The sequence below is a fragment of the Seriola lalandi genome, unplaced genomic scaffold (genome assembly GCF_002814215.2).
Source record: "Seriola lalandi dorsalis isolate HSWRI2012SDOR001 ecotype SW California unplaced genomic scaffold, Sedor1 jcf7180002054966, whole genome shotgun sequence".
NCBI classification, from domain to species: Eukaryota; Metazoa; Chordata; class Actinopteri; order Carangiformes; family Carangidae; genus Seriola; species Seriola lalandi.
The window spans coordinates 1498468-1520355 of NW_019525517.1; the positions used below are offsets into that span (position 1 = coordinate 1498468).

General features: G+C 39.2%; 1 protein-coding gene across 1 annotated transcript in view; it reads left to right on the forward strand.

Moving 5' to 3' along the window:
* The first annotated feature begins 3296 nt into the window (after positions 1 to 3296).
* LOC111646166 (FERM and PDZ domain-containing protein 4-like) overlaps positions 3297 to 21888 on the forward strand; it is a 45131-nt gene continuing 26539 nt past the window's right edge. Inside the window, exon 1 of the mRNA XM_023395597.2 lies at positions 3297 to 3733. Within this exon, the coding sequence (XP_023251365.1) occupies positions 3693 to 3733 (41 nt within the window). The 5' untranslated portion in view covers positions 3297 to 3692. The remainder of the gene's footprint in view (positions 3734 to 21888) is intronic.

Genomic DNA, 21888 nt, shown 5'->3' on the forward strand with positions numbered 1-21888 from the left:
TGAATAGCTCCCTTTCTTGCTACTTGAGAGAGATGACACATAATAAAATCAGAATCAGTTTAACTGCCTCCAAAAGATCAGATTGAAGAAATAAATTGGGTTTGCCTGCAGTCTGAACTTAAAGCTGCACAGAGGAAGATATACAAGACTCACAAAAGGGTTAGTGGAAAGCATCATGGGTAATCACCACAGTCTTTGTCCTATCTTGCATCCCTTTATGGAATGAGTAATAATATTAAAATGGGAGTTTGTGGACCTTGACAAAAGTTCTCTCTCTCTCCCCCACTTCTTCATTCATTCCTCCCTCTCAGCCCTCATGCCTCTTGGCTCCACTCCATCCTCATAGAGCCCTACTTCCCTTTATTATTACGTCAATTTTAAATTAGTCAAGTTCTTCCTCACTTCACGTTATCCAATCTCTTAAGCCTAAAAGTACCACTCCTCTCTCTTACCCACACAGGAACCAATCATTTGTCACAGTTTCCTTCGCCAATCCAATCAGCTACTCCTGCAGTCTGCTGTTTCCATCAAGGCGCCAGCTAGAACAACATTTTATTAACAATACTTTGTCGTACTCAGAGGCTTTATTTTTCTAATCTGATGCTTAAGACTGAGGTACTGCATTTTGAGTTACAGTTGAACAAATACTATAGTACATGAAGTGTGGTAGCAAGACATTGTCATCTGTTTGCAGAAAGTATAGTAGGCGTTGCGCAAGATAACACAACAAACAGCTGCTGTCTGCCATGTTTTTGAAGACACATGAAGCCTTATATTTTCGCAGCACTGTTATTTTGCTGTCTCCCATCTCTGTCTGTTGTTCCGCATGTCAACTATATTGATTGAAGAAAACAACATTTGAAGTCTGGTCAGTGCAGGTGAACTGACGTGCTACAGAGTTGGCACCTTTTTTCCAGCTATTTTGGTTTGTTTCTGCTCCTGCCTGGATTTAAAGACGTCTACTAATCTAAAAGCATCCAATTTGAAGATCACCAGTCGAAGAAGACACATACTTGGTTTATTCACCACAAAAGTCACATCATTTTAAAGCTGGCATGGGAATTGATTTCTGAAAACTATTATCCAAAAGCTGTCAGTGATGCACAATACTAGATATCCCAAAATAGCTTCTATCTGTAATAAATTGTGACAGGAAATTGAATCTACTAACAGATAAAAGGGCTTCATCCGTTTGTCTCCTTCTCATCCTGAGATGAGTTTTTAACCGGACCAGTATGAAATTGTGAGAGGGTAACAAGGCCTTTTATATCCTGTGACCCACAAAAGTATGTTTGATGTGTGTGGATGCATATGCGTGTGTGTGTGTGTGTGTGTGTGTGTGTGTGTGTGTGTGTGTGTGTGTGTGTGTGTGTGTGTGTGTGAAGCCTAGGGGAGGACGAGGGTCATCAAAGAGTCTTTGCATCAAAGCTGCAAAATTTTTTTTTTTTTTTGTTTTTGGCCATTTGTGCTTTGCACTCAGAGCAAGACACAGATGATGAAACTAAGATGGTGAGCATGGTACAAACATAACACCTACTAAATATCAGCATGTTGGCGTAATCTGGGTGTTTGAGAACCTTTATAATTCTTTGCCTACGTGGTTGAAAGGAGACTGACTTAAAAGTTCTGCCTGTCTGATGTGTCCATGGTGAGAAAGTTATGTAATTGGCAAATCTAACCCTGTAGACACACAATAAGCAAACTGGGACACCATGACATCAAAAGATCAAGTGAGTCTTACAGCTTCTTGCATTGACTAAGATACAGAACTGGAATTAATGTTAACCCAAAGCTTTTAGGAGTCAGAAATCTATGAAACTACAGCATCTTTTGGAAAATTGTTGACAGTAATGTAATGTACATGATCTGACATGTCACTGTTCAACTATTTAAGATGGCACTTTATGTTATGTTGTTGCTGTATCCTGCGACAGTCTGAGTAATATTGTTGAAAATTTTTTCACTTGAAATATGGAAAAGTCAGAGCGAAGCCTCAAACTTTTAATGTGATGAAGTAAGCGGTCTTGAGTTGTTCCCCAGAGAAATGTTCATGCTCATAAATAGTGATTAGACTGTCCTAAAACATCAGGATAATTTTTCTGAATTCTTTGATCTTGTGGCTTTCAACTTGAGGATATTTGTCTCCATTTCTCTCATTTCATGTGCCATTTGACATTATGTCTCCCCTCTGACTCACAAATTTAAGAAAATGCCAGACTCCAATCTAGCGGTTATTGTCCTTTAAGACTGTCTTTTAACATGGACATTGAGGTCAGGGATTGTGGTTATCGTGTACTGTTATAGGCCTGTAGTAACTGGTAGTACTTAGAATAATGAGAGTGAGAAAAACATACTCCTTTCATTCATAAAAGAACTGAAAAACTTCCTTTCATTACACGCCCAGTTAGGTTTAGCTGCATTGCATGGGATGCTAAACATTCTTCCCGCTGTTTTGCGTTCAATTAAAGTTTATCAACACTACTGAGGTTCATTTGTGGTTCATCCTTGGCCCCTTGTGGCACGGGGCCAGCGGGAGCACCATCTTGCTAAGGCTGAACCATCTGTGCGCGTGCACACACACAAGATGATGACAGGCTCTGAGAAGGGATGAAAGAAGAGTCCTTGAATGTTCTTTCCCCCCACAAGTCCGCAATATAATTAAAAGTTTATCTGGACTTTTGTTTCTTCCGTTCTTCCACTCACATTTTCAACCCCTAAAAAATGATGCAAAGCCAAAACAAATGTTTCCACTGGATGAGTAAAAGAAAGCCGTCGGTGGTCAAGAGGACTAATGCATGCTTGCATCATTGTGAGGCTGCTGTGACGTACAAACTCACTTAGTAAAACCAAACAAGGGGAGAAGAAAAATCGGAGAGATGGGGTCTTGCTCCCATCAGCTTCCCATTCTGCAGAGTCAGCTTTCCTCTGCCCATCACCGCTCTCTTCTCCCCCTCCTTCTCTGTCTCTCTCAGTTGCTTTCTCTTTACAACCAAAGCACTATTACTCTCCTTTTTGTCCCTCCTCCATCTTTCATCTTGATTTCCTCCTCTCGTAGCCTTCCTTGCTCTGCATCCTCCCTCAATCCTCTTCTCTGCCCTGCAAAGAGACTTGCAGCCCTGATGAACAGAGGGCAAAGCCAGAGCCAGAGAGCATCCGTCATCCATTCGCTTTGTCCCTCCCCCCACCCTCCCTCTCTATCCCATCCCTCTTCCATTCTCTCTCCCTCCCTCCTCCTCTCTTCTCCTCTGCTCACCGCGGTTAGGATCACTGCACTTCTCCATGCGCTGAGATGGAGAGCGCACACAGAGGTCTTATTGCAGCCCAGCTAAGCCAGGTGGAAAGCAGCAGAAAGGGCTGACTGGTCCCAGAGACAGCAGAAGAGGTGGGAGGTGACACTCTCTCTCTATCATCACTTAGGAACGCAACATTGTGCAAAGACAGGGAATTGGACTGTCTGCTCACTGGATGGGGCATTTAACAAGGGTGATACTTTCTGCCATTTGACTTAATTTTCTTAAACCGCGAAAGAAAAATTCTGCATTCTGTGTTCGACTGGCTTTTGTTGACTCTTGATATGGATCCGGGTTGAAACTGGATGTGTGAGTTTTCAGTGTGAAGGGATTTGGATGTGGATTAGGATGCTGATGTGGAGGACCTGAGCTTTGGGACATAGCACTCTGTAGCAGGACCACATGGACATGTTTGGTTTCTCCAAGATGCCAAAGCTGTCTGGGTGAGTGTGTGTGTTGAGTTTTACACCTTAGAGATCTTATAGATTTTTCATGGTGACATAACATCTTCAACAAGTAAATGTAGTGAATGTAAGTTACTCATGATGGTGAGCACACCTGTATATTGCTAAATGTGCATATCATGTATGTGAATATATTGACAAATTCATTGCGAACAATGTCAAGATAATCCATCCAAGATGATGCCAGGTGAATTTATTTAACCAGTATAAAACACATTGAGCAGTTTTTGCAGGGTTTAAAAGTCACCTCACTTGCTCAGTTTATAATTGGAATAGCAGTTGAATGAAACATATATTGACTTTTTGTCCACAGCTAATTGTTTCACTCAAAAAGTTTAACTTTGGTGACAAGCCTAGAAAGTGTTTCATGGAGTGAAAGGAAAAAAGGGAAGCTGCATCTGATGTGTATGACGCACAGAACAGATTTGTATCTGACCTATGGTGCCTTAATGTCAGAGGCGTTAATTGACAGCTCTGTGTTAGGGGTTGTTGCTGATGTATTGTGTCTGTGTGAGCTAGCAGAGGCCTGACTGGGTTTTTTTTGATTTGTGGTGGATGAGTAACTAAGAAATCACCACGGTGGGATATATAAGGTATATGCTGTTGGATACGGACAACAAGAGCAGAAGTTCAGGGAATGTGGGAAATGAAAGGTGGAATTGAATCAGAGAGTTCAAGGAACAACCAGATAGTGGAGCTGATTAAGAAAGAGATAAGGAATCGAGAGGACGGACAGTGGTTACTGAAAAGGATGGAAACACAAAGTGAGAGAGCACAGAGGCAAAGGAAGAGTTGTTACAAGACTATTAAGTATTTGAAAAAACAGTTCGGTTTAAACCCTATCCAGTCCCCATAACACACAACCACACCCACTTAGTGCAGTTACACAGCAGCTCATTGACAGAAGATTCAGAGATCACATGAAAGACCTAATTGGACAATTAAAACCCCTGCAACCTAATCATTTGATTTTCCTGACAGCAGGATACATTGGCGAGTAGTCAGTCTAAAGGTTTTCCCTACTGGTAAATATGTTTTTGCTGTTATTACATACTATTTCAATTAGTAAACTATTCAGTGTTGCAGTTTTGAAATGAAGCAACCTCAGGCCTGAAATGTAAAGAAACACTAAGAAGTCTTAAGACAGAGATCAGAGCTGCTGTTTTAATGAAGAGCTCAGCACACAACAATCCCTGCTCACTGTGCTTCTATATACCACACACACACACACACACACACACACACACCGCATGATACACATGTACATAAATACATGTTTCCATGATCCTTGACTCATGTGTGGTCACATCACTAAGCCCGCTAAACATGGCTCATGACAAATCTTTTAAACCTACACACACAGACACACACAGTCAGAGGTTAGCATCTGGAGTGTGTCTTCTACTCCTGTCAGAGAGAGAAAAGGAAAGAAATCTCCACAATAGATCAGACTTAACACCAGTAATATAGCTATTTCATCAAAATGTGTGATATGTCTTAAGGAGCATGGTTAAATGGAGTCAGATTCTTTATTCCCCACATCATGATGCAGGTTCACTTCCTATATTTACTGCATAGTCTTTCAAATGAATGAGTCTGTACAAATTCAGTGGAAGCCTTTCTGAAACAGACAAGCTGATGCGTTTTGATTCATCATACTGTACCTGTTGCTGGCAGGTGCACGCTGTGATGCGTTGGTGGATTACATTAAGATTGGGAAACACAAAACTTTGCTTCAGCCAAAATCAAGTCATGAACCGGAGTTCCAAAGTCTATCCTACCTGTATTTGAATCTCATACTCTCAATACTCTTCATGTTCAAATTTACAGTTTGATAAAGGGACATTTCAAAGTATCAAAAATCAGTATCAAGATCTTAAACTATTGATATCTCATTTTGAACATTTGTATGTTGAAAATTGTCATGGTGATCAAGTGACATCCTCCTAAATCTGCATTTGGTACAGTCATGTATTTTTTGTTTTGCATGTTAACGCTGAAAAACAATGTCTTTGGATGGATGATTCGACAAAACACAGGCCTTTCTCACAGGAGACTTCTGCTTGTTTCCCTTGTGAAACCAATAATAATTGTTCTGTCTTTTATCCATGACTGTTCCACAGTCTTAACCACATGTTTATTTTTGTAACCATGACGACAAAGGTCCTCTAACCTTAGTTCTTATTTTAACCTAAACCATAACCTAACCAAGCAGTTTTTGTGTTCATAAACCATGTCACCGTGGCGACAAAGGTCCAGTATGCCTGCTGCTGATGTGCTCCTAGGGGTTATATTATTGTTACCATGACAATAAATGTCAGGTACGCCTGCAGCTGGTACACTCCTATGGGTCATGTCTGGGGGTAAGAACAAATGACCTTTCAGGTCATTCAGGTTGGAGGATCAAACCTCTCAACTCATCCTCAGCAAGATCGTTAAGAAATGTTTGAATCTGTGGTTTTGAATATCAGTCCATCCATCAGCCCAGCTGTCTTACTGTGTGTTACAGAAGCAAAAAATGTTTTCTTTTCTTTTTAAATAACTGAAAAAACAATAATATTGCAGCCTTGCTTTTCTTTTTATTTAATTAGCTAAATAAATAAGGAAACCAAGGCCAAGGCACTGTGCTTTTAAATGCATGCAAAGCACAGTGTTAACATCCCTGTTTCTGTAAATCATAAGGATTAACAGTTGAAGTGTTCTATTAATGACGTTTTACCAGACTTTATTACAAACAACACATCAAATGTAGTACATTCTGTTGTAGCACATTAATATAGATGAATGTGTGACTCAGTACACAGTAGCAGTGTGTTGTATATTATCACATTTGTGTCTTTATTTGATGTATTATTTGAATAAATAGCTTCTATTTCTCGTAAGAAGTTCTTCCTTTCCCCTGTTTTAGAGAGTTTTACCCTCCGGGGAACCACTTCCCCTTCTCCTTATGCTTTACCATTTTGTCAGCCAGTCATAAGGTTCACCATGCTCACTTTTACACATTTGGCTCCCACCGCTGTCAACAGACTGTAAAATGGTAAAAATTAATAATGGTGTAACACTTAATAGGCACCAAGAGGGTGTTTGCATCACTGGCAAGTTAGCTGCATTTCGCTGATATCCAGATGGTCAGTGTGGATCCATGAGCTTTTCATAATCACAGTGTCGGAGCCCTCTGTTTGCAGATGGCGTACAAGCTGAATTTGATTTAATGAGAAATTACAGATCATTTATCACCTTTTTAATGCTCATAATAAATCAATGATGGTAAGATGGGAAATAAAAGGGCTGTGGCAGGTGAGAAGGGACTGCGATCTTACTGTTTGTGATTATTGTTTTTATTCCACCTGTCAGTTTGATCATCACACATCTGGCTATATTTCGGGAACATTAACCCAGTCTCTCTTATCTGTTTCAGTCCATGCCTCCTTAAAACAAAGACAGGACCTGTATCAGTGTTTGTAGTGTGGGAAAATCTTGGCTTTAGTGTGTCGGCATTTGGCAGTGAAACTAGCCAGCAGGGCTTGTTTGTGTTCTGAATATCAGATTACAGTAATACGTTGCCAAATTGCCTTCTGCTTTGTGCCAATGCATGCTGCTACTTCAGAGGGCAAAGTTCCATTGTACTGAGAGCCATCTGACAAGTCGTGGCGACTGTGATTTTCGGTTTTGAGTAAGTCAGGGGCCTCATTACTTTAAATGACCTGCAACTATTTCATAATCACGTCACTTCACACTCCATATGAAGGCAGTTTAACTCATAAATTTGGGCGTCAAGATCAACCTTTCAGAAAAAGCACAAGGAGAGGAGGGTTACTATAAATATCTACATAGATGTAGACTCGAAAGATCTCTGCTGTTTTAATAATGTTATTATAATTCTTCCGCTCACCAGCTCTTTCCCCAGACAAGAACAACACTGCAAAACCCTGCAGAATGTTCAATGGTCAGGTTTTTCTTTTTTGTTTTTTTATGCCAACATTACAAGATCTACACATGGTAGTATGGAATGGTTCCAGTTAGAAAAATATTGTTGATTGCGAATAAATTTGTTGTTAAGGTGAGGTTAAGGTTAGCCACCAGCACCTCTAAAGCTTAGTAACTAACACGTTATATATCTCCTTTTTTCTTTTTTTTTTTTCAACGGAGCCTGGTTTGCTGTTTCACCCTGCATTTAGTCCACACTAAGGAAATCCCTTGGTGAAAATCTAACTTCATATTTTGTGTATAGATGTTGAATGAGAGTGGTACATTGCTAACTTAAAATATCCAAACATGTCCTTTATCAGCACATCAGATTATCAGCCTATTGGGTGTAGGTGGCTGTAAGGAGCACATATTTCAAAACACACAAATCAGAGGCAGGAGAGGAGAAGAAATAACATCAGGCTACAGGACAACACCCCCTCATTTCTCTCTTTCTCACTCTTTGCCTGTTACCCTTAAAGTTGCACAATTTTCTTGATTTGAGTCTGGATAATCCTCCTAAGGGATTTGGTCGGTGATCACTGCAGGAGGGGCTGGCAGGGTGAACACACTGTTGGCTGTTTCATTCAGTATATTGAAATCAAATCACACAGCACATCCATCCACCTATCTGTGTATCTGTCCTTGGCTGTAATTTAAACCAGGTACAGTCAGCTTCATAGATCTGATTCATCTTTCAAATGGAGAATGATGTGGTTTTTGACTTAAATGAAATGTATTTGAAAGCATGTTCTGTTTATATGTTTGTTTAAACATGATCCTTCTTTAAAGTGTAAAGCCACAGTAGTAGCCCTGTAGAATAAGATATTTGTTATCTCCCAGTTCTGAAATGGAACGCTTTAATCAGTCCTTCGTTCTGCAGGAAGTCATTTCCTGGTGAACACTAATATTCTGTTATGTTGTGATTATCACATTTTACTTCCCGTTATTCCAGTCATCTCTCACACCAGATAATACTCATAGACTGAAGCGATGCGCTTCATGCTTCACCCCCCTTTGACGAGAGACTTACATTTGATCAATTATGCAAATGAAGCAAAAACCCATTTTGTTTCTTGCTGCCGTTCAGATCCAAACTTCCTTCCCTCGTCTCTGATTCGCAAAAACAAATAGCTTTTAGAGTAAGCATCATCTCCCAATTACGCTTTGAATCTCAAACAGCAAGCACACTGAAATCCAGGGACAATATGCCAGCTGATCAGTGATGCAAAAAGGGACGCTCTTATTGAATTTTTGCCCACAGGAGTTTGTCACATGTTCTGTAAATGTTAAGAGAATTTGACATACAGCATGTGTTTCTCTTTTCTGTCATGTATTCTGCAGGAAGCCCTGGTTCAGAGCAAACACTGCTTACTGCATTATTTAATGACACAGGTGCATAGGCTTCTGCTGCATAAATGGATAACTGCTGTGTTGTAACCATACAATGACTGTGAAGGTTCAATTGAAAGCAATTCTGCATGCTGAGACAACCCATGCCTAATTCCCATCATAAGCAGGCATGTAATGGTGTTTGGCCTTAGGTTGAACCTCTGTAAGAATCCCTGAGAACAAAGGCACTGAAACCATCCATGAATCCCAAGATGATTCACTCCAGTGCCTGATCTTCCTTCTGAAGTTTTGACTTTATTCTAACTCTAGGGTGGACTTTATGATGAGTTAGCAGCTGGTCACAATATTACATCTCTTGAATTAATATTTATTCGGGTTGATTTTTAAAATTATTGAAGGGAACATACAGACCAGAGACAACTCAAAAGGAAAACCTGAATAAATGAGTGGAGGAACATATGCAGTCACCAGATCTCAGCCTAATTAAGACTAATTTGAGCTTTTGGAGCGGCATGTCCAGCAGCGCTGGCCACATCCATCTTTAAAAGACAAAATGAATCTTTTGGAAGAATTGTGTTCATCCCTCCAGTAGAGTTCAGAAACTTTGAGTATCCACACCAAAGACCACTGAGGCTGCTCTGGAGACTTATGCTGGCCCCACACTTTACTGAGACATTTTATATTAGCTTTTCTTTTACAGTGAGTGGCTTGAATCCCAACTATATATAGTACCATGTAACCTGTTTAAAGAAACTTCGTAATTAGTATGTTCATCATTTTTTTAAAGATGTGAATTGTCAAAATCTGTGGACAATTTTACATGAAATTTAAGTTTTGGCTCTACTTTGTTTCCTTTGCCTTTCACATAAGACAGAAGGCAACACTGAATCAACGTGAGATTGCTAGGCAACCAGCAGAAGCACTGCAGAGTTTATATTGATGAAGTAAACGAGATATATCACATTTAAATAAGTGAGGTTTAGAGGTGCTTTTTTAAAGATAGGCCAGTTATTTCCCCTGTTTCCAGTCTTCATGCTAAGCTAAGATAATTATTTCCTGGGTCTTGCTTCACTTTAAGTGTACAGTCTTGTCCTGTCAGCAAGAAAGCAGATAAGTGTAATTCAACAAAATGATTTACTACCCTTTGTGCAGACATTGTGATTGGATGTGAATTTTATCATATAGATTTTTTCTATGTGTATGTGTAGACCATACGTTCAATTAGATCATAAGATTGTGTGCTGTACCCATTAATATAAGTACACTGAGCTCAGACTAGAACTGTGTAAGGGTATTTACACAAAAAGATCCTCAGTAGTCCTGAGATACCTACTGCAGCTTATACAGAAAAACTGACAAGTTACATTTCCAGTACATTTCCAGAGTGGCATGCATGTCTCAATGTACAGAACCCTCGCCCCTCACTTTCCGTACCATTTACCCTTACAGCTGCTGTTCTTCCCTTTTTAGATGAATGCTCACGGATGCATTCAGTAACATGGTGTATGTTAAAGTGTCAGCATAAAACACCAAGGACACATGGATGATTTTGGCATCTGTGTTCTCATTATATAACAAGTAACTTCACCTCTAAAGCTATGTATATTTAAGTGATCACTAGAACACATAGAAATGTCAAGTAGAATGACTGTGATCAGTGAATGAGGACGTTTAACAAACAGTCACACTGTTCATCCCTCTTACCAAGTGCATACTCAATAATTGATCACTTTGGCTGCTTTTACTACATACAGTGAGCAATTCTGTGGTTGCAGGACAGAAAGGAAGATAAAAATATCTTCTACATCTTACATTTTATATTCTCTTTTACACACAGATACACACACACACACACACACACACACTGGTATTCAGGGTGATGTTTGCAACAGGGAAGGAGGCAGTACTGTGGAATAAATTAATCACACAATGGTAAAAATATGGAATTAATGAATCGTCATTTATTTTTGACTTCAACTGTTCAAGCAGTGACATTTTTTTATTTTCACAAATTTGTTTTGTGTTTGTATCAAGTAGATGGGGTCATATGCAGCTGGGGTTTCCCACATTTGAATATCACAAATTGTGATAGTCATAGTGAAGCGCTAGTGTGTAGCCGTATAGTGAACCACCATGCTTCACTGTTGGGATGGTATTGGGCAGCTCATGACTGGTTTCCTCCAGACATGACGCTTTGAATTGATGCCAAACAGTTCAGTCTTGCTTTCATCAGACCAAAGCATCTTGTTTTCCGCAGTCTGAGAGTCCTTTCGGTGCTTTCATTCATAAAGCCCAGATCAGTGGAGTGTTGCAGTGATGGTTGTTCCTCTGCAAGTTTTTACCATCTGGAACTCGGGTGACGGGTTCTTGGTCACCTTTCTTACCACGGCCCTGGTCTGAATACTTTCTGAATACACTGTACATCTGTTTGCTAAATAGGCTAGTGGAGCGATTAGTTCTGCTCCAAATACTATCACATAATACTTAAGTGCCACTGTGTATTCACAGAGCCACAATGTCAAACACACCAAATGTACTGTAAACCTACAGGACATACAGTACATTACTCACATGTGTACACAAATAGACGCTAATACACCTTCTCTGGCAGACATGTTAATGCCTGGTGTGTGTGTGTGTGTGTGTGTGTGTGGTGTGTGTGTGTGTGTGTGTGTAAACATGAAGGTCAGGAGTCCTGAAAACATTCTTCCACTGATTTATCATGGTTATTACTTCATCTAATTAGGCTGTAATGAATTGATTAATAGAATTGAAAGTGAATTGAAAAGTCAAATGTCAGCTCAGCCCTCCTGGTCGTCTGACTGTAGTAAGGTGAACCTGGCTAGAAATGTAACAAAGTTACAACTGAGCTGTTTATTTACATTTTTCATGTGTAAATGCAACAAACTGGGTGGGAAAAGAACACTGTCTCGCAAGCAACATATTCAACAATGCACTGAATCAAAAACTCCATGTGCTCTGTTTTTCTAAAATGGAAAAATTTACCCAGAGGCACGGACTCTTTAAAAGCCCAAATCAGACTCAGCCAGTTTTATTATTTGTTGATGGGAGATGCTTGGGCGCCTCCCATTCTTAACTCCATTCATAAATTAGGGGACACGCACATGTTCAAGTGCACATGATTCTGTAATATCAGCACCTCCAAACTGGCCAGCATTTAACAAATCAGCCCCATAAGGATGAGCACAACCATATACAGAAAGCCTGTGAGTATGAGAGAGAAAACATGGCCCCCAATAAAAAAAAAAAAATGAAAAAAAATGAAATGAATGTATTACAGACCTGGTTTTATAATGTAGCCTTCTTGTACTTAACTTTGAAATGCAGTTTTTGTGCTTGTAAAATACATTTACAAGACTGCATAAGAAAGAGAAGCATACAATTACAGTCAGTGGTGAGTTATGATGTTATCCTCCGAGTTGTGTATTTGCAAAGAAATGGCTCCAATATGCAACTCCTACTAAAACCACAAATTTTACATTTTTGTTTATGAATGCATTAAACAAATGAGATACAGTGTTTTAATCAGTCAGCTTTAAAGGTGTTGTCAGGCGTACTTTTTTCACTTTGAAGCACATTTGAACTTTTCCTTTGTTCAAGGTTTAATGTCTCTAAGTGCATCGTTTCCCAGAGTGCTTCAGAAGACACTCAACAGTGTGGAAAGTTGTTTATCTGTGCCATATCATACCCTGCTGCACTTTTTCTTTACTGCACATTCACTTTTTTTGAGGGGGGTAAAGAGATTTTCATGACAACATTATGATTCAAGAAGCAAGACACGAGCATAAATGTTTCTCATTCATCCTAATGATCACCATCCTCCTGAGTAATCTTGTTTAGGGAGCGTTCAGCAACGCTTGTTCTGCTGTGATATTTTTAGCCTGCAGAATTATGCTTCTGTGTTCGGTGCAGATGTTCTAGTCGGATGTAATGTTTTCTGCCTATATGTGTTTTAGCGTGGACTGAATGCACCCAGTGACCATCCATGGACTCTTTTATACACTACAAGCAGATCAGACATGCATGTATACGCAAATGCAGCTGCTGTACTGTTCTCTTTCTTTAACCTTTCCGATTGACTTGAGCCAAATAGATGGAGGTAGTCAATGCTTGGTCATCATTACATCACGTGAGTACAGTTAACCAACCAAAAGCTAACGGGTAGTGAAACTCCCCATAGACATGACCTCAGCCAAAGCACTACTCACCAATACAGACATGAACAAGAATAAAGGGCCCTGACACAGAATATATATATATATTATTTAATGAATAAAACAGATTGTTTCTTTTTAAACAGATACATGATTTCTTGATTTTTTTTAAAGAAAGACTGTGATGCATTTCAGACCAGTAGATCACTGCAGTAGATGCAGCATAGTTTTTGTCTGAGACCGTATAATCAGGTAAAAATGGAAAATCTAAGCCCTGGTTTTCCAGTTGTTTCCTCATCACCGACTGGGAAAGTAAGGTGGATGGTGAATAATTGCCTGTAGCTGTCTCTGGGAATCCATCTGTTTGATCCTGGTATTTAAGTTGCTTTTCAGAGCTTATCCTTGGATCCATTAATGGACCACCTAGAGGTACAGGTTGCAATGGAAATTCAGTGTTTTATTATTTGTTTTGTTTTTCTCCTTTGGCTGAAAAACTTATTTTTATTTGACACCTGCAATAAAGGTGCCGGAATTTATCTCGGCTGAATTTATAAATATTGACAAATTTTAACAGCAGACCAACATTGGTGCCTTTTTTATGTAGAATACAATCATACAGAAAAAGTTACACATGTACTACAATGTATATGTGTGATCTCGAGTGTTGGTCCAGTGGGGCCGTAGACCAACTCTAAAACATCATTGATTCAACAACAGCCTAAACATAATTCACACAGCAGTCCTCTTTTAAAAACATAATTTAAAACTCTATTGCCCTTTGTATTTTCTGCCCCTTGGTTCCACTGGGCTTTATGTGACATTTACAAAGAATCAATGTATTGTTGTGCTGTGGACTGTGTTGTCCCACAGAGATGCACTGCTGTGCTGCAAAGGTTGAAAAGCAGCACTGAAGAGTGTTTCTGCTGCTGATACAGATACAGTGGAGTCTAACAGTATGTCAAACAGTGACAGCTTGTAAACACAAGTGAAGTACAAAGAAGAGAGAATATTCCTTGTTTGACTTGTAAGCATAGTGAGTTTATCCCAAAGTTTTACATTGTTCTTAGACCCCTTCCATACCCAAGAACGAAAGGAATACTAGACGAGTGGAGTAAGTTATATTGTATGACGATGATGAAATTTTTCCAAACTCATCCAATCAAGGTGTGAAGTCATTATGGTAAAAATAAATTACCCTCTGGTAAAAACTAAAGGTAATCTATCTAAAACAATGTGTTTAGCTGAACAAGCCCGACCTCCTATTGTATTGTGAGGGTCAGGCAACTTATTGATCTTTGTTTCAGCTCCCCCATTTTCATCACACCAGCAGTCCTGTCAGTCAATCAAAGCTGTGACTTACATAACTCCCAAAGGGCAGCACAAAATTTACAAAACACATCCATTCCCCTTCCTATACATACACACAAGTAACTCCACAAATTTTTAAACATCCGTCTAATTTTTCTTTTTCTCTGCTTATATATATTTTATTTTGTGTGCTTATATTTTTTACTAGATCCTATATTTTTTTAATGTACGCACTGGGATCTCGAGGTTTCATCTGGCATTGTCCTATCTTATAAATTATAGCTGCACCTGTTGTCCTCCAAACTCTCCCTTTGCAAAAAGCCTTTATTCTAAAGAGAAATGTGACATTTCTGACACATTCACCTGCTTCTCAAAAAGCCGTTAAATACTATTTTCAGTGCAGTTAAAGATAGTCATCGAGTGGAGATGTGTGTGTGTGTCCAGAGTCTGGCCAGCAGTGTGTGGTATAGTCCAAATCCTCACATTAGGAATGGACAGGGTGTGCCCACTTGTTGTCTGGAACTGGTCTGTTACAAAGAGAGAGAAATCAACAAGGAGAGAGAAGCAAAGAGGAAGAAATGATAAAGAATGAGTGAACAGAGAGATTTGAAACCCTTCCATACATTTCATAGTCTCATCCTGTGTGCTTGAAGTGGTTCGAGTGTCCTGTTGTCCAGTGTGGGATGCAGTGCCCGGAACAGCTGTGAACCGGTGTGAACCGGACAGCTGTGATTGATGCAGCTGTGTACTTATTGACAGACCCTGACATGTCTTTGTGCCTATATATTGCTGTGTGTGTGCATTGACTTGAGTATCAGTATTCACATCCTGAAAAGAGCTTTACAATAGGAAGGGAGCTGTCCGTCCTCACTCACCTACTGTGATGACTTTGTAAGCAGAGGCTTTTCATATTGAGCTTTTAATTGATTCCATCATCACACACTGTTGGCATGTTTCCACATCACCAAGCCCAACGAGTGTTTTTAAGGAGCTGAGTTTCATCTCTTGAGGATATAAAGATCCAAATCCCACTAATCAGCTCGAGCACAGTTAAGTCTTTATTATTATCTCAGAGGATAGTTAATTTACTGGGCAAGGACTGTATAGCGCACCGTGCAACATGACAAATGTAACATTTATCTGCAGCCATAAAATAGCAGAGTAGCGGTGACTCACTGCCTCTGCAGTTACAGCTGATAGGCTATGGATTTAGCAGCTTGGTGGCTGACGTGGAAATACTAGTAACAGCATTCGGTGGTTTGGAGGCGTGGTAGACTGAAGAAGAAGTGACAGGACAGGAAAATACATAAATACCATGATTATAATGTGACTCTTGTAAGAACATTTATTTACAGTAATTCAATATTTTTTGGATTTCATGTCAGATTAATGTACTGAGTGGGCATACTATAGGCCAGCAGATAACCTGGCTCCAGACCTCTGAGTCATATCGGATTTTTTTTTTCTTTTTGTTCAGCAAATCAAATAGGTCTGGAGCGGTGCACAATGAGAGCTATAGAGCTTTGAAGGAGTAATTAAGAATGGGGATGTCATCTTCTTGTGCCAGAGCCAGAGAATAGCTGCATCCGTGACAAACAGCAACAGAAGAATTGCCAGCAAATGGTGATAAACTGTACAGCTCTACAGGTTGGTGTAAGTCAGCTTGCAGGAATAACAACTCTGAAATACACCCCGACAAGGGTGTGGACCCCAAGGTTAGGAATCACTGTGATGGGGCAGAATATGTCAAATAACTCTCAAACAGAAACTGGCCAAAAAACAACACGATGTCAGACTAAATAATGAAGTAGAAAGAAATTGTCATTCTGTTCGGTTGCCAATCTTGCCATCATGAGCTTGAATACTTATAATCGTTAGGGACAGCATCTTAAGGTTTAGTGAGCTGTCTAAAGGCCTGAAGGCCTTCAGTGCTGCTTGCGGTTGTTGTGAGTGGAATGCTGAATCTGGTCTTTAAATAGTAAATGGTAGAGCTTTTCAGTTGCAGATGGATGGATGGAAAAAGGGGACAAGAATCAGCAGAACTGATGGATCCATTAAACCTTTAGTTTATGAGTGAGTGAGATTTCTCTTGAGAAGAGTTGTTTTTCACTGCATTCATTCATTGAATTTGCAAGTTTCCAAAGCTGCAAATTAGCAAGAGTTGTGAAACTCTTGGAGTTCTTTATTTTTCATTCCATTATGCTTGTTTAGCAAACATCGCCGCTCTGCAAGATGTTCAGGGAGCATGCAGAATGGAGCTTAATGTTTAAGTGGTTACATAAAAAGAAACTGCATGTGCCCGTATTTATGTGCATGTGTATGTGTGTGCATGCTTGGGTGTGTGAAATGCACTGAGAGCCAAAGCATGTTGTCTTCAGATAGTAAAGCTATATAAAGTGAGAGCACTCCTAGGGCAACTTTTAACAACATGCACCAATGTTTCATTTATGAACAGCACAAAGTCGCAGAGAAAGACTGAGTGAGTGAGAGAGAGAGAGAGGGAGAGAGAGAGAGAGAGAGAGAGTGGTAAAAGAAAAGCCAACAAATGGAAAGAGGGAAGAGAGGATGAGGATTGGATGGGAGGGAGGTCAGGCGATGGCTGGAGTTGTCTTGCTGGGAGCTAAGAGTGTGTTAAGTTGGAACATTAATGAGCATAATGAGGAAGGCTGAGAGGAAAGAAACTCCATTAGCAAGCCAATTAGGAAATTTCTAGTGACAAGTTGGAGAATCCTATTCACTGGTAGCAACACAAATCTCTTTAATACAACTTTAGTTGTATCAACTGTGTAATCTCTGTAAAAATGTTATAGCATGTGCTTTTAATAGTTAATAAATCATGTGATATAGGACTGCAACTCCTGATTATTTTACTATTTAAAAATCAGCTGATTATTCACTCGATTAAACACTTAATTCTTTATTCCTTTCCTGTGAAATGAGTCCATAATGATTTCTGAGCCCGCTGACATCTTTAAAATGCTCGTTTTGTTCAACTAAGTGTCCAGTATGTAAGATATTCAATTTACAATCACGTGACAAAGGAAAGAAGCAAACTGACATATTAGATATGTTGTGCTGCTTTACAGTAAAAAATGTTTCCTCTATGGCACAAAGCAGAAATCAACTTGTGAATATGTGACTTTATTATAGTATTTTATCATAGAGATACAGTATACAATGATAACAGAGGCCACTACAGATGTGTGATTTTGGACAAAACTTGACAGTAATGAGTGGTGAAATCTTTGGTTGACAGTCCACTTTTACAAACCCAAGTAAGTGCAATGTTTGAATGAAGTTAGAAATAACATCACCAGCACCATGACTACTTTTTAAGCCAGTGACCCATGTTGATCACAGATCTATTCTTGCATTTTTCAGCCTTGCTCACATCACATTCACAAGGCATTCATCACACAGTCTGACACAGATTGCAGCTGGCATTTTATTTGACCTACAGTATATATGTGGATATGTGTCGGCTTCAACTTCAGAACCAGAGAAACGTTCAAGTCAGTTAGACTCTTCATCCTGTGTTTTTCTGTGGGCCCTTTAAATCACAACCAGAGTGTTTTTAATGGAGTCTCCTACTGAGATTGAAGATAATACATTCTTGAAACATGCACACTGAGAGTTACTTCAGGCTAATTGTGAAGTTTTACAGAGAGGTTTGTTTTTTCTTTTCTTGATTTTCTGAGCTGTACGTGTTCAGCAGTGTGAAATCACAGCAAGTAAAAAGTCTCTTTGCATCTCATCTCAAGTCCCTAGAGCTGAAATACCTTTGACTGAAGTAGATTTTCTTAAAGCACTTACGTCATTATATCAGTTTCTATTTATTGCAGACTTAACTCATATGTTAAAGTGACTGAACTGAGAAGGAAGTGACCCTAACCTTGATTTACATTTTATATATACACATATATATATTACATATATATTACACTGCTCCACCTAACCTCTTAATCTGCACATCTTTGTGTCCTGAGAGGGGACCTCAGCTCCACAAACCTTCAGACCACTCAGCAGCTGAGCTTTTAAGAGGAAGAAAATACTATAGTACATTTTGCATGGACATGTGTTTGAGCTGAAATTACCCTAGTTCTTCTGTAGAGTGTAAAGTGGTGAGAATTGGCAGGGAGAACAAAGCTAAGGGAGGTTGGTTTTACGCTACTGGCTGTAGTAACCATTGTCATAATGTAGGCTAAAGCATCTTGGGAGAGCTCTTTGCCTTTTGTGCAAATTCAGTCTGGATAAAGGTCTTGAGGGGTTATACGGGATTTAATGTCATGTGTGTGTATGTGTGTGTCTGTTTGTGTGTGTGTGCGTGTGTGTGTGTGTGTGTGTGTGTGTGTGGTCTATACAAAAAGGAAGGTCAAACAAAATAATTTTCTCTTCCAGCAGTAATAAGTAGCCAGGCTACTGGCAGAGACAGTCCTTTAAATGTCCTCAATCCTGAGGCTGGACCTTTGAAATGCTAAAGCATCTTGTTTAAATTACAATTAAGCTGATTCAAATTCTGAATTGAAAATGTGTGTCAATAAAGGTCAAAGCAGAAATGTCTGAGTGACTCAGATCCCTCTCTGCTGCTGATTTTCCTTGGTCGAGACAGTTGACAAATGTCAGGGTTTAGTGGCACAGACCAAACTAGAGATTAGTCATGTATCAGGTCAAACAAAAAAGTACAGGGGAAAAAACACACAATAAGAACATAATATAAGATGGGAGTGAGTAGTGAGAAGTTGTCATCACAGTGTCCCAGAGTTCAAGGCAATGTCTTTAGATGACTTGTTTTGTCTGATCAACAATTCAAAACCCACATTTATTCAATTTGTAATAATATAAAACATAGAAAAGCAGCAAAACCTGAGAGGATAAATGACTTCAATGACATGATAATGACTGAATACTTGATAAACGACTTAAACATCTAATCAGAACTGCTGCTAGCTTTTTCCTGACTAGTTAACGAATTGATTAATTGACAAATATATAATAATATAATATAGAATATGGTAATGCTAAACGCAAAGCTACTGTATAGCTAAACTATTGTTTAGCATTTAGCTTAAATGCTAATCCACTGCAACAGTAATGCAAGTTGAGAGCAGTCATTACATTATACAACACTATTTACCTAATGTTTGCTAGCAGTAACCAATATTACCATTACCTACTGGCTATATCAAAACAAATAAGGTTGTAACTGCAAAATCTGGGAGCCTTTTGAATTAAGCAACAGTGTGTTTTAATTATTCATGAATTTAACTTCTAATTTGTAACAGGAAAAATGTGTTATTCCTTCTCTCAAAAATGACATGTCCAAGATAAAGCCAGCGTAAATTGCTCTTAAAAGATATCCAAATACTTTATTTTCAGCCAAAATCGAAACACGGCCTGGCGACTCTAACTGTACTGCATTAGGCTGCGTCCAACTGATAGCATCCAAAGCTCTGGCTAGTATAGCTGAAACAATGTACAATATGGAGTCACAACTGAATAAAAGGAGTGTGGGGGACAATGGCAAATATTAGGAATGTAGTAACCTAATGAAATTGATATAAAGGAAAAATCATAACGATTTATGCTGTTGCTGCAGTGACCTTCATTCAAAAGCAGAAATTACTAGTTTCTAAGCGTCTGCATGAGTTAAAAAATACTCCTGACACCTGCTGGGTTCTGTCATCAGTGGACACATAAAGCTATTTATGTTATGAATTCTCGATGAAAGCCACAATAATTATATTTACTGATGAAATGTAATAAATGTCAGAGAAATTGAGATGATAATCTACTCTGGGCTATCACATGTCAGGTTCATGTGTATGTGGTAATATACTGTATGTATTACTGAGGCTGAGCCCTGTGATGGATTACTTTGCTGGACAGTAACAATCCAAATCATAGCTGCAATATATGAGAAATGAAACATTTGTTAAGATGCACTCAGAGCTCAGTGTTCAAGGCTGTGCGTTCTTGCTGAGTGGAGCATGTGGTGGCTGAACACAGAGGTCTCTGCCAGCTGGCTAGACTGCTTTCTGTGATAGGGAGGTTTGACATATGATGCAGCAAAAAACAATCTGACTATAGCTCCAGTAACCACCATCTTTGTCACTTAATAAGGATAGACATTTATTTGTCATGTGGTGAGATATATTCTGGTGCAAAGATGTTTCACTCACTGAAACTCTTTTCTCTCGCACACTACCGTTGTCGTGCAATACATCACTGTGATCCGATCTTTTTTCTTGGTGTTTTAAACAACCTAATGAAAAGATGGAGAGGATCAATATCTGTAATGGCAGTCTATGAAAGAATAGCTTCGACAAATCAATCTGCCTGGAGGTTTTATGGGCACAGCAAGCATCAGGATTCTAATTTAGTCAAAAAAAACTGAAATAAAACAGTTATAACAGCAATATACTGCTCTGTAGACTAGCCTAAAGCTAAATTAGATGCCAGCATTTAAGATTGTGAGCATGTTGTATGCTAATGTTAGCATTTATCTTAAAGAAATCTTGTAAGCACGGCTATCTTTTTTTTTTTTATTGGAAGAACCATCCTAAGTTCTGACATACAGAAAAAAAATGTAGCTTTTGAGTGGTAGTGTGAATGACTGTGAGAAATTGATCCCTGGAGGTAAAGTTTTTGAGAGATACATGAATTGATCAGTTTGAAAGAAAAAAGTACTTTGTGAGGTCAATACACAGGCCTTTTCAGCAAAGACAACCCGAGGAATAAAGTGTCATGCTGCTTCTTTTGAATGCATGTATTGGGATTCCTGGTATGTTGAAGGGAAGTGTTTCAAACAGGGGGAAACGGGAGGGGGCCTCGGGTCAACACTGCAAATTTGTGCGACATCAGTTAGGTAAAAACAACTTTCAAAATAGGGAGTCAGGGGTTACAGCACTCTGGGTTGTGATCTGTCAATGTTTGTAAGTTTCTGCACAGCATTTCTTCAGTCAGTAACCTTTTGTATTCACATTTGAGAAAACTACTGAGGGAGAAAAACAGAAGCCAGAAAAAAAGCCTGAGCACAGCTAAATATTAGAAGATGGAGTTTTCAGTGCTCCTTGTAGAGTTTCCTTTTACACATGCAGCTGTAAAGTTAGCGTATCTGTCACTGTTATGAACGGTAAACACAATTATCTGATTTTGTGCCTTCATTCAGTGCAATGTGAGAGTATTTGAGCTTGCATCCACATGTAAATCCCCAGTTGACTTGTATGCTATGCATCAAAAGCAGCAAGTGAGGGAGGTGATGCTGATAGAGAGCCACTTTGATGCAAAGGTCCATCACACTGCGGAAAAAATCTATCCCAAAATGACTTATTT